This window comes from Nannobrachium achirus (assembly GCF_963921795.1).
Source record: "Nannobrachium achirus genome assembly, chromosome: 1".
Lineage (NCBI taxonomy): Eukaryota > Metazoa > Chordata > Actinopteri > Myctophiformes > Myctophidae > Nannobrachium > Nannobrachium achirus.
The window spans coordinates 7,724,468-7,738,245 of record NC_137810.1 but is presented as its reverse complement, the minus strand read 5'-3'; the positions used below and the strand labels follow the sequence as shown (position 1 = coordinate 7,738,245).

Genomic DNA, 13,778 nt, shown 5'->3' with positions numbered 1-13,778 from the left:
GGTCAGCCTCTTTGCACAGACAGCTGCGGCAGACATCTGGTCATCTCCTAATGACCCTGCTCTGTAATGAGCTGCAGTCCGTCTTGATCTGCACTCACATGTTAGCAAACATGCAAATCAGCCCATGGAACAGGACTCTATGTGTTAGCCTTGCAAGTAATACAGTCAACATGAACATCCAATCCAATCCACTTTATTTATAGAGCATATTTTAAAACAACAGCGTTGAAACTAAAATGCTGTAGATTCAGAACCAAAAATACAAAAACAAAAAAAGATACCAAGAGCAAAGAATACACAATAAACAGGACAACATACTACATTGAGCTATATTTTCGTCCATGTTTTACCCCTTATGCCTAAACTTCTTTGCCTTTTTTACCATTTGTGTCCCAATTTGGCTGGGAGCCAGTCATTGGATTTTTATTCATTTTAATTTTTTCATTTCATTTGAAAGCTGGGGATCATAGCTACAATATGATATATTGGTTGTGGAGATTGACCCAACAGTTTTGAAGATATGGCTTATAGAATGATGCCATGCTGAAATACTACTTTTGAGATATTCAAGTTTTAAATAAATGTCTAACCTGCAAATGACCTGACGATCTCTCACATTAATTAAAAAAAGTCTTATTTACATGCAGAGTTAAGCTCTGGCGTTTAAGTGAAATGTAGCCTGAAATTTATGAAATGCTTTAGTGGCTTTATCACATTTTAGTGAAAAGGAAAAAAAAAAGTATTTTCAGTCCCTGTCTAAAGCTGTACTTTCCGAGATGACTGGCTCTCAGTGAGATTGGGACACATTTACTATAATAAAATTCACTATAGTGCATCTTCCTATTAAATACATGAATTCATAATAATAATAACAACAACAACAACAACATCATCAACAACAATAATTACAACAGTAGTAGTAATTGAGTCCCCACTCCTTTAGTGTATTTTTGTCACTGTGCCCAAAGGTCAAAGTGCAGTAATTACGTTTTTGGAAACAATTTTACCCCTAAGAAGAACAGATATAGAATTAGTGTCATTTCACTTCTATGCCATAAACTCATTTGGCTGACCATTTGAAACACATTTATACGGTAAAAAATGTTTTCCTTCATAGTTACTGCACTTTGGCTTTGTGGGGCGCACATACATTAAATCAGGGGTTTTCAAAGTGGGTGACGGGGCACACAGGGGTGCCATGAAGGCAGTCCAGGGGTGCCACGAGATAATTTGATAATGTTTGGAATTTATTTGGACACACAAAAAATATTTAGTATAATTTTAAACTTGAAGTACAAAGTTATTTTCAGTCAGTTCTAACTAAAATGTCTATTATCTCAAAGTTTTCCTCGCAACATAATCACTAAAATATCGTCACTGTCGGGCAGAAACCTTGTATCTCCAAGTTTCAAATGTGTACGTCTTTTGGTAAAGCAAAGCCCTGCTTCATCATACGAGACTGTCGCACAAAACTAGTGAAAACAGCCGATCTACAAGCACACAACGCCTCGCGATGCAAGGCGTTGTGCGCTTGTAGATCGGCTGTTTTCACAAGTTTAGTACATTTTGTAGATGATAAATAGAAATCGAAAGGTTTTGGACATACAAGGTTTCCAACCGACAACGACGATATGCTATAAATATAAGGTGCTGGGAGTGAAAGTTATAATGTAGAGGTGCCTCGGATTAAAACAATATTTATGGGGTGCCCTGAGATAAAAAAAAGTTTGGGAACCCCTGCACTAAATTATCATTTACCCATCCTAACTACAGTATGAGGAGCAGGATGAGTTGTAAGGCTGTAGGAACTGCACCAGGCCTGTATCGTCTGCATCATGTGCAGCTACACACTCATTGGCAGGGATGTGCAGAGAATGTTGGAGAGGCATGGGCTAAATATGTTGGAGCGGCAGGGGCTGACATTTCTAAAAGGGCCTTTGGTGAAAATATCGAAAGTAGCAGACCTCCAAGCTCGGAGGTTGGAGGTCGGCTATTTTCAGTAGCCTATTGATACCACACTGAACTAATAATAATAATAATAATAATAATGGATTGCATTTTTATAGCGCTTTTCTAAGCAAGTTGCGAACTCAAAGCGCTTACAATGGTTCATTCATTCATACATTGGAAGGTGAAGCGGCGAACAGTCAATGCCAGCGTCCTCACTTCCCACATTCACACACCAATGGTGGCAACTGACCAGCTAACACCATTGGAGGCAACGCAGGGTTCAGTGTCTTGCCCAAGGACACTTCGACATATAGACAGGAGTAGCCACACCACTTTACTTCCTGAGCCACAGCCGCCCCAAGCATAAGCATAATCAAGTCAATACTGGAGATGTGGCGTAGCCTATAACGGCATGGATTTCTACACAGAGAGGGCAATTATTTCAACATAAGATGCTGCATTCAAGTTCAGGAGAGTTTAGACACAGCAATTCTCTTGGATGCCGCCTTCAGGTATGGCATGGAAAGCGGGGGCATTTGCATTTCTTTCACCATAGTAAAAACTGCATTCATGGTCTGGAGAGAGGGCACGTTTTACAGACGGGTAAAAGGGCAGGGGCTCAAGCCCCCTTTGATGTCTATGTGTGCACATGCCTGCTCATTAGTGTACAGAGTGGAACACTAAGCTCAGCCCTGTAGGGGCCCCGTGGTCACAAACTGGCTGTGTTGAATCTGATGCATGATTTATAACGTGTTGTGCGGTGATGTCAACAGAAATAACTAATGCCCATGATGACTCATCACAAAGAAGGACCCAGCCAAATGTATTCTGGCCTGAAAACTAAGTGAGGGAGATAATTTTACAACACAAACATACCGTCTGAAAACAACGAAAACATAGTGCTGCACTAACTGCTCTCATGGTCAGCGCGTGCTTTGGCAAATTATCGCTCCCTAATCACAGCCTCTAATCAATAATTAGTTTGATGAGAATGTGGAGATAATCCAAGCAGCGTTGCTACAGGGTAAAGGTACACTCTGTGGTGGAAAGTAAACTGTAGCCTAAGTAAAAATGTATTTAATTAATTATTTTAATTAATTTGAACATGCACGATCTACGGTACAAGCTCACACTTGTGAGCTTGTAGATCTGCTATTTTCAAAGGATTTGTATACATATTGAATTTGTGAATTCTGCACATTGAGTACTTTCCACTTTTGGCACTTTAAGTACGTTTTGATAGCGATACCTTTGTACTTTTACTCAAGTAAATGTTGAATTCCTGGGGGGAGAGAGAGAGAGAGAGAGAGAGAGAGAGAGAGAGAGAGAGAGAGAGAGAGAGAGAGAGAGAGAGAGAGATAAAGATAGAGAGAGACAATGCGTTGCATCAAAGCAGTATGTGCGATTGTGCGGTGAGTCAATGAATAACTCGTATTGTAAAATATAGGTAATGCAAAGAGAGATGACCCCTTTATAGCTGAATGTGAGATTGAGGTCAAGGTTGGCTCACGCACCGCCTTACTGTATATTTGTCTCTGAGTCATGTATTTGTGAGGGGCACATAGGTCATGGCCATTCACACACACACACACACACACACACACACACACACACACACACACACACACACACACACACACACACTACACGGTTGTGTGGGCACATCTATGTCAATTAGATATGACGCAGTAGGCTACATACACGTGATTATCTGCTCGTTAAGGCACAGTAGCTGCATCTGAACAACGGGAACGCCCAGAATAGTAGTAGGCGATCATCAGCATTTGTTGATAAGAGCTAAGAAGGCATTCGATTGCATTGTTGCACCTGTAATCACTATCAAGTCTAAAGTCTAAATGTGTCACTGTGCTGTCAGAGGCCAACCTGGAGGTCAGGTAGTACAGTACATTCCACTACACTATTATTCCTACCGTAGGAGACGGTGGGGGAAGGAGCGCTTCTTTTACGTTCACCAGCGTCGGCTACTCGCCAGCGCCAGGGTTACTGAGGTTAGGGGTTAGGGTTTGGGTTAGAGTTAGGCATAGTTTTACTGAGGTTAGGGTTAGGGTTAGAATTAGGCATAGTTTTACTGAGGTTAGGGTTAGGGTAAGAGTCACGCATAGTTTTACTGAGGTTAGGGTTAGGGTTTGGGTTAGGTTTAGGCATAGAGGTTAACATTCACACCCGCGCGGTCCAAGTGACCACAGCCGAACGCTCCAGACCTCCGCTCCAGCCAATCACAAGCCGTGCCTTCTAATTTATGCGACACCGTATCCTACGGTAGGAATAATGGCTTCCAGGACATGCCATTCCAGTGCAGCAGTGCACAGTAGGCTCAGCATTGGCTCAGGAGGTAGAGTGGGAGGTTCCCAGTTCGATCCCGGGCTCCCCCAGAGTTAGTGCCAAAGGTTGGTGCCATGCATGGTTTCCTCCGCCATCGGTGTGCGAATGTGTGAATGTAATGCACAATAATTGTAAAGCACATTGGATAAAGGTGCTATATAAATGTACCATTTACAGTACGGTATACAGTATGGTATGGTATGGCAGTCGTTCTCAACCTTTTCAGACTGTGACCCCCAAAATAATCATATTTGAACGGGGGACCCCCCACTCTGACGCGCACTAAGAGTTCAGGCATAATATTTGTATAACACGGTTCAATTGTGAAAATAGCAGATCTCATATATTGCGTTGCGAGGCGTTGTGAGCATGTATCGGCTATTTTCCCAATTTCGGCCTCTAATATTTGACTATTTGGCCAATGTTTAATTTGTCATTTTATAGGTATTAAAAAGTCCTTAAATTGTCACTTTAGAAATGTGCGGAAACCTTCTATACACTTACATTTTATGTTGTTTTTTTTTTTTACTGTTGAGTGAGAAAACAATGTTGCACATAAGTTAATCATCTGGGGACCCCCCTGGGGGTCCCGACCCACAGGTTGAGAACCACTGCGGTATGGCACGGTGCGGTACGGTAGAGTATACAGTAGCTCAACAGATAGCATGACCATCACTATATTGCTGCTGGCTAAACGTAGGGTGCGTTCGGAAACCCGCACCGGGTGTGTGCTCGGTGTAGTGAGTGCAGTGGGCGTGTCGTTGTATAGTGCGTTCAGTGTGGCTTATTTACGAACGACCAGTTTTAAGAGGCAGCTGTGTGCTTTTTCAGTAGCCTAAACTTTCTGAAAAGCAGCAGTTGCTAAGTATGCTAACGTAACGTTGCTATTGAAAGGAGATGTAATTCATAACATTGGCACACCTGCTGTTAGTTTACACTCCATTGTTCACATGTGAGAAGCGTTCGAGACATGGCTATGAAAACCAACCAATCAGAACACCGAACCACCGCACCACACCGCCTAACCCCATCTTCTGAGTAGGGTTGGTGAGTGCGTGCACTCAACACACCAGTGCGCCGCGCACTGGTTTTCCGAACGACAACGCACCAAGTGCACCGAATAAACGAACGACAACATGGCACACCAGTGCGTTGAGTGCGCATTTCCGAACGCGCCCGTAGATAGACCAAGCACCTATTCAGTAAAAACATTGTCTAAATGACATGTCATTGAGGGTAGGCAAGTGCTACGGTAAGTGCTATGGGATAAGGTGGAGTCTGAAGAGGTGAGTCTTCAGTCCACGGTGGAAGCTATAGGGAGTGAGTCTGCTGTTCTAACTGCAACAGGGAGTTTATTCCACAGTTTGGGGGCCAGAGTCTAGGATCAGTGGATCGTTGTCCTGGGGTCTTTAGCCAATGAGGGAACAGCAAATGATATTCTCGGCGATGTCACCAACAAATGCGACCTGATATAAAGTTGCCCACCACATACAACAGACAGCACTCGTCACCCTACTTGTGACTATGAGTGCACAAGATGCAAGTTGGCACCTCGACAGAGTGCAGTTGAACTAATCAAACCCCCGTTCACAGCACCACCGACCACTTTATTGTAATATCAGGTCCCAATAACAGTAAAGTCCTGACAATGGGCCCTATGCCATGATAATTACATCATATTTAACAATCCTACAATACTACTTAAAGGAGTAGTTCACCACTTTTCAACCCATCTTCATATAATAGGTCCTCACTAATGTTCATGATGAAATATCAAAACATTTTCTACTCAGTCCAAGTCTCCTAGGAGAGCTGTGGGAAGTTCAGAATCCATCGTCTTGTGACATCATCATTTTCCAAAAAAAAAAAAATTAATCAATATTTTTGAAAAAAATATTTAGATTTTTATTATCGTGAGAACAATGGCTTCCACTTTAAAATTGCAACTTTTCAGGAATAGAAAGCCTGCAGTTTCTATAAACTGGATTGGTAATCGATGATGTCACAAGACGATGGGTTTCTGACCTGACCACAGCCCTCCTCTGAGGAAAAAAAAAAAAAAGAAAATCTATTTTTGAGTGAGGACCAATTATATGAACATAGGTTGAAAAGTGGTGGAGTGCCCCTTTAAGCGACGACAACAATAATAAAGCTCGGTTTATAGATCCAGGAGCTGCACTGATTTTTCCATTTGCATTTGTAAATGATCTTTTAGACCAAGAAATAAAGAATCTCAACCACTAAGCATTACACAGCCCATATAAGCATCTGATATAGTGCACTAATATGCATTTATTCATGTTTATGATTCTCAGCCACTGTAGTCTTAACCATTAAACAATATCTATATAGTATCTGTATAACCATAATGTTGAACCAATCGTATCCAAAACTATCTTTCTTCCGTTTCTCATCTGGGCCATTGGGTTCACAAGGACTAATATGGTAACCAATCATTTATGATTATCTGTCAAATAAAAAAGAAAACTCAATCTGCAATGGTGATTATATTTCTTGGTGCTCCATTGATTACCCATAGTGCACCGTGGGGGCTCGGCGCTATAGGGAGGAGGAGAGGTGTTTTCCTGGGTTACCTATTACCATATTGTAATGAATCTGTTGTCGTAATCACACACCAGCTGTGTCTATCTGCCTGGGGGGGGGGGCTCAAAATCATGGTTTCTAACTCAGTGGTTCTCAACCTTTTCAAGCCACGACCCCCAAAATAATCATATTTTAACTGGGGACCCCCCCCCCCCCCACACACACACACACACACACCCTGACGAGCACTAAGAGTTGAGGCATAACATTTTGTATAACACGGTTCACGGTGTGAAAATAGCAGATTTACATGCTCACAACAGCATGTAGATCGGCTATTTTCAAAATTTCTGCCTCTACTATTTGACAATTTGGCCAATGTTTAATTTGTCATGTTAGAGGTATTAAAAAGTCCTTAAATTGTCACTTTGTGAAATGCGCAGATACCCTCGATCTATACACTTAAACTTTATGTTGGTTCGTTTACTGTTTAGTGAGAAGGGTCCGGTCCCCAGATGATTAACTTAATGTGCAACATTGTTTTCTCACTCGACAGTACACAAACCAACATAAAATGTAAGTCTATAGAGGTTTCTGCACATTTCTAAAGTGACAATTTAAGGACTTGTTAATACCTCTAAAATGACAAATTAAACATTGGCCAAATTTTCAAATATTAGAGGACGAAATTGTGAAAATAGACGATCTACATGCTCACAACGCCTTGCGTTGCCAAGCAAGGCTACACACAACGCGTTGTGAGCATGTAGATCTGCTATTTTCACAATAGAACCGTGTTATACAAATGTTATGCCTCAACTCTTGTGGGGGTCCCCAGTTCAAATATGATTATTTTGGGGGTTACGGTCTGAAAAGGTTGAGAACCACTGGTATACATTATGAGAGCACACAGTAGAAAGGGCCATAATATTATATTATACTGTAGACTGGCTGCCTTGCAACGTTTCCTAATGGAATGCTCACTGAACCCTTTCTTTATGGAAGTCCAACATACAGTAATGGCTTTATTTTCTTATTACTCTGCCAATAGAACTGTAACGTTGTTTTTCTGTAATCATTTGCCAGTACATAAAGGACAAGGTTTGTTTTATTTAGGTATTTCAAAAGTAATACGCTCTACAAACTTTATGACATCGTACTGTATGCCATAAAGCAAGGCTACACACACACACACGCACGCACGCACGCACGCACGCACGCACGCACGCACGCACGCACGCACGCACGCACGCACACACACACACACACACACACACACACACACACACACACACACACTCACAGGGGTCTGTGAGGCTGTGATCTTTACACTGCTGCCACAACCCTGACTCACAATTAACCACATAATCCCTAGTTTGTTGTATATCAGTTTGTTGTACAGTACATCAGTTTGTTGTATATCAGTTTGGTGTACATCAGTTTGTTGTATATCAGTTTGTTGTATATCAGTTTGTTGTATATCAGTTTGTTGTACATCAGTTTGTTGTATATCAGTTTGTTGTATATCAGTTTGTTGTACATCAGTTTGTTGTACATCAGTTTGTTGTATATCAGTTTGTTGTATATCAGTTTGTTGTACATCAGTTTGTTGTACATCAGTTTGTTGTACATCAGTTTGTTGTACATCAGTTTGTTGTATATCAGTTTGTTGTACATCAGTTTGTTGTACATCAGTTTGTTGTACATCAGTTTGTTGTACATCAGTTTGTTGTATATCAGTTTGTTGTACATCAGTTTGTTGTACATCAGTTTGTTGTATATCAGTTTGTTGTATATCAGTTTGTTGTATATCAGTTTGTTGTATATCAGTTTGTTGTATATCAGTTTGTTGTACATCAGTTTGTTGTATATCAGTTTGTTGTATATCAGTTTGTTGTATATCAGTTTGTTGTATATCAGTTTGTTGTATATCAGTTTGTTGTACATCAGTTTGTTGTACATCAGTTTGTTGTACAGAGAGATAAATAAGAAATATGACATATAAGAGCCTGGCCCTGTACTGTATGTTCTCCATTACTGTTGCAGATGTTTTGTTGGTGTCTATGGTGTCTTATTTCATTGCTATTTTGTCTGCAAATGTCTGTTTATGTGTTGCATCGTTTGCTTTGTTCTCAAACTGGTTTTCAAAACCGTTCTTTTGGAGTGTCTTTTCATGTTCAAACTTTTCTTTGTGAAGATTTGTGTAACCATTCAATATCATTTTCTTATATTGGCCCACAATTCATTTTTTTGTAATGTGAAAAGGATAGCCTAATCATTCAAATAAGAAAAGAAGGGGCACGATGGTGGGGTTGGAGAAAGGGCCTTTCTGTGTGGAGTTTGCATGTTCTCCCCGTGTCTCCTAGGGTAGATACCCTCACAAAAAAAACATGCAGTAATCCTGGTCTCTATACTGCCTCCCCCTGGTCAGCCGGGGCGCCTGATGGAGGGGAAAGGAACCGGTTGGAATAACGTGTTCCTTCTACGTCTTACCGGCGAAACCTCCCCTGTCAGGTGATAAGAAGCGGCATTGAAGCATTCAGGGCTCTCCCCAGGTTGGCAGAGGGAGTGTAGCGCCCAGGGTCACACCCAGTGCCAATTGCATAAGCTGCATCTTTTTAATTTTGAGTGTGCCATATTTCATCGATTAAATGTATGTTTTACACATTACAACCAGCCCTGTAGCCTATTAGGGATGGTGGACTCACTGTATTCAAATCAAATTTGCAAACTGGTACGTATTTCATAAAACAACTATTATATAAATAGCCTACATTGTTTCAGTTTGTATGGCAAATTGGATATTCCCAGTATAAATGGTTTTTGATTTATTGGCAAAATACATGGCAGAAAGTGTTAGCAGCACCATAGCAACACCGATATTGCATTTGCAGATGTTCTCTGGCGTAATTGAGAGGGCAACTCATAAATCACAGTAATTAAAAAAAGCATGCGGCAGATTCACAGCTTGGACACGTTTAACAAACAATTTGATAAGCAAATTAATAGGGGTGTAACGATACATTTTAATAGCGATTCGATACATATCACGATACATGGTTGGCAATACGATGCATGGACGATATTGGTTCATTCATGGCGATACGATGCGATTCGATTCAATGATTTAACATCGATATAGTAACTATTTAGCAAAGAAATTAAATCTGTGTGAAAGGTGTGGATAGTGCAGTTTTTAAGGGAAATATACAGTGATTATCTGCCAAATACATGGACATTGTATATTGACAAACATGCACCTTGAGATGAACCCAGAGATTACACACATTTATCGGTAGACCAGTGTAGCTATATGGAAAGGAAAAGTAATTAAACCCCTCCTTTTCATTTTTTCTTCTTAAAAATGCTAAATACAATGCACACGTAGGTGGTATCGATACAATCGATTCTTTGCACTGCCGATTCGATATGATACAAATTCAAACGACACGATTCGATTTTAGTTGTTTTCATTTCGATATACTTCGATTTTTAAGTTAAAAACGATATTTGGATGCAGTTACTATATCGTTACACTCCTACAAATGAATGTGTCTGCCATTAGACAGGCAGACAGGAGGCCAGATACATTGATCACACCTGGCTGAGCTCTGCTGCGAGCCATTCGTCCTCATGCGAGGTGAGAATGACATCAAATGTCGTTATTGGCCCCGTGTGGAATCAACCAGCCAGTGATTAATTCATCTTTAAATATCGGAGGGGATGATGAGACAAGAATTATAACAAATGGATCTCTGCACACAAATGTTGGACAACATACGGCAGTTCCCTGTTACCACCAGCAGAGGGCACCTTGCTCGAGGCCATGATTGATTTTTAGACAGTGCTTTGACTCATGCTCTCTTTGCATACTGTATTAGTCCTATTAGGCTATCATTATTATAATAGTAGAAATATTACATTAACCTGACTATATTGGCCTATTTGTGTTTGCCTACAGCATCACATTCCCAAACGGAGCATGCGTTTAATATGCCAAGATGTGGTGCAACGCAGAGGTTAAAATAAGCATAGGCTAATTGTAATATTCTTCCATAATGTGTTTCAGTCAATACTTTATGAGAGCATACAGGCTGTTATAGCTGCCCTTACACAATAAAATCCTTAGGGTTGAACACAATAACTCTGATAGTGTACATTATGTTTGATTGAATTGATTGAAGGCTGTATTAGTCATAAATGTAAACAGCATACATGTACTGTAGTGCAGTAAGACGTTTAGGATAAAAGGATAGCAGAAAAAAAAAACTCCTGAGGAACTTGTTTCCATTGTGGTCCTATATATGTATTCAATTCATCAACATAGCATACCACATTTACATAATAGTACACGTCATCAACATATGCTAACATGATATATCATAATATATGTAGTCTACAATGGAGAAAAGGGAATAATGGCTAAAGAAAGAAGCCAGTGATTCACGTCCGTTTAATGGATGGTATCAGGGGCATTCCACAGTAAGTAGACTGCTACGGTACAAATGTAACCAAACGCAACCAAATGGACCCTTATTGCGGTGCTTCTCAAAGTGGATTCCAGGGACTCTGTGGGTTTTTCTAGGGGGGGGGTCTAACTCTGACAGTGTACAAATAGAACCAGTCAGAGTTCAGGGGAAACCTTGAAATGTGAAAGTTTGAGAAACACTGCCTTATTAGACCCTCATAAGGGTCCATTTGGTTACATCTGGTACTCTCTGCAGTCATGGTTTTAGTAGACTGCTACTGTACAAATGTAACCAAATGAACCCTTATTGCGTCCTTCAAAGGGTCCATTTGGTTACATCTGGTACTCTCTGCAGTTTGTACAGTACAAATGTAACCGAACGTAACCAAATGGACCCTTACTGGATCCTTCTAAGGGTCCATTTGGTTACATGTGGTATACTCTCTCAGTTAAACAACGAACACCTGATGGTTTTAGTGTGGTGGCAGCATTCCTTTGAGAGATGCCCCCTCACAGTGGAAGGTCACATGTGGATGGACGCACTTTGAACGCCCGGACCAAAGGGTTTCCCCGCTGGCTGGCGGCCCTCCCTCTCTCTCCTCTATAAAAGCAGGTGCTCAGCCCTGAGACAGCAGCACAACAGGTACTGAACTCCCAGGTAAAGACTGAGACATAAGCCTTCCATTCACCTGGACGTCCTCCTGAACAAACAAGCACTGCGCTACAGGTGCGTATTAATCTTATCATGTAGGACTACTGTTACAGTGTAGTCCATATCATTATGTCACACATGCTGCTATCATAGCCTTATATTGTTGAATAGCCTACAGGTCTTTAAATTATAACCTTTTTTGGAAAATCAATATCTAGCTATCTCTCTATCTATCCTCTCTGAAAATGCTGGTTGTTGTGTGTGAGTAGAAGTGTTAATGTGTAAAAGGAATCCCACAGTAACAAGCGAGGTTCTATTTATGTCTGTAATTACATTTCATTCATGTTTTAATAAGTCTGGGGAGAATCTTTTTTTTTTAATCTGCCTGTGTGGATAATCATATCTCTGCTTGTTCCGCTAGTTATTGCTTTCTTATGATCCCCCCGTATTGATAGCAGAGCTAGGGGAAACAAAATGTTATTTGAGATTTTTGATTGAGTGTTGTAGAAAGAGAGACAGTTCTTGATTGGAAAAAAAGTTAACTCCTATGTGACATTTCAACTGAGCCTCGCTTCAAACATTGTAATCAGGGTTTGGTTTGGACACTATCTGTAACCATGGTGTGGTTTGATTTAAACAGACAAGACTATTGTCTAGTCTAGAGGGAGAGAGAGAGAGAGAGAGAGAGAGAGAGAGAGAGAGAGAGAGAGAGAGAGAGAGAGAGAGAGAGAGAGAGAGAGAGAGAGAGAGAGAGAGAGAGAGAGAGAGAGGTGCAGTCAGTAAGCATCAGATTTGATTTGTTTGTTTTGACTCTAGGATTTTAATTTCAGGAGATCGATTGTGTGAGGCTGCCAAGGCCCTCTGGTTATTACTGTTGATATTATGATCAGTAATTGATATTTGTTCTGTCTTCCGTTTCCAGACACAGTTAACACCAGCATGGCTCCTCGGCCTCAACTGGGGGACACCTCCTCCCCCTCTCTAGGTGCGTGGGATCTATCATTACCTTGACAATACTTGTTCTGTACGGTATCTTTTTACCATGTGTGCTGCTATGAAACTCCTCTCCTCTAACTCCTCTGACCTTTAGACTGGTGTTTCTCAAACGTTCAAATTTCAAGGTCTCCCCCTTAACTCTGACAGGGTACAAATGGAACCAAATGGACCCGTTAGGGTCCATTTGGTTCCATTCGTACACTGTCAGAGTTACAGACTTGTATGGGTCAATTTAGACCCCCATAAAGGAACCTACAGAGTCCCTGGAATCCACTTTGAGAACCACTGGCTTAGATAATAAAAAAGTCTACATATTGTGCAAGTGCAGACGGTATGCAGGTAATTTCTCTGGTATGAATGAAACTCCTCTCTAACATCTCTCTGTTCTGCCATCTCTGAACCACTAATAGTTGACGATGACAGCGCCCCGTCCAAGGACCTGGGGATCCTCCCTGCCTACTCCTCAGTGGACCTGGTTCAGCCCGACCCAGAGGACAAGGACCAGGACGCCTGGGACCTGCCCGAGCTCAAAGACATGGGGCCCAGCTGGTCAGGTGAGAGAGACCCCTGCCACCACCGCTCCCATGCATACAGTGTGCAATGATGCACTGATCTGTACTGAGTAGACCTCTAGACCTACTGCACATAGAAACACAGCTGCTGCTAGCTTTAAACATGTTTAGGGCGGCTGTAGCTCAGGAGGTAGAGTGGGTTGGCCAATGATCCATGGGTTGGCGGTTCAAATCCCAGCTTCTCCTGTGTCCTTGGGCAAGACACTGAACCCCAAGTTGCTCCCGGTGAGCTGGTTGGTGCCTTGCATGGTTT

The 13,778-nt window shown here is 41.4% G+C and overlaps 1 protein-coding gene across 1 annotated transcript in view; it reads left to right on the top strand.

Annotated features, from left to right (window-relative positions):
- Positions 1-13,557, top strand: part of LOC308285700 (chymotrypsin-like elastase family member 3B) — a gene marked incomplete at both ends in the record, with an annotated part of 39,188 nt that extends 25,631 nt beyond the window's left edge. Inside the window, 2 exons of the mRNA XM_080726546.1 lie at positions 12,880-12,942; positions 13,364-13,557. Of these exons, the coding sequence (XP_080582672.1) occupies positions 12,880-12,942; positions 13,364-13,557 (257 nt within the window). The remainder of the gene's footprint in view (positions 1-12,879; positions 12,943-13,363) is intronic.
- Positions 13,558-13,778: the final 221 nt, after the last annotated feature.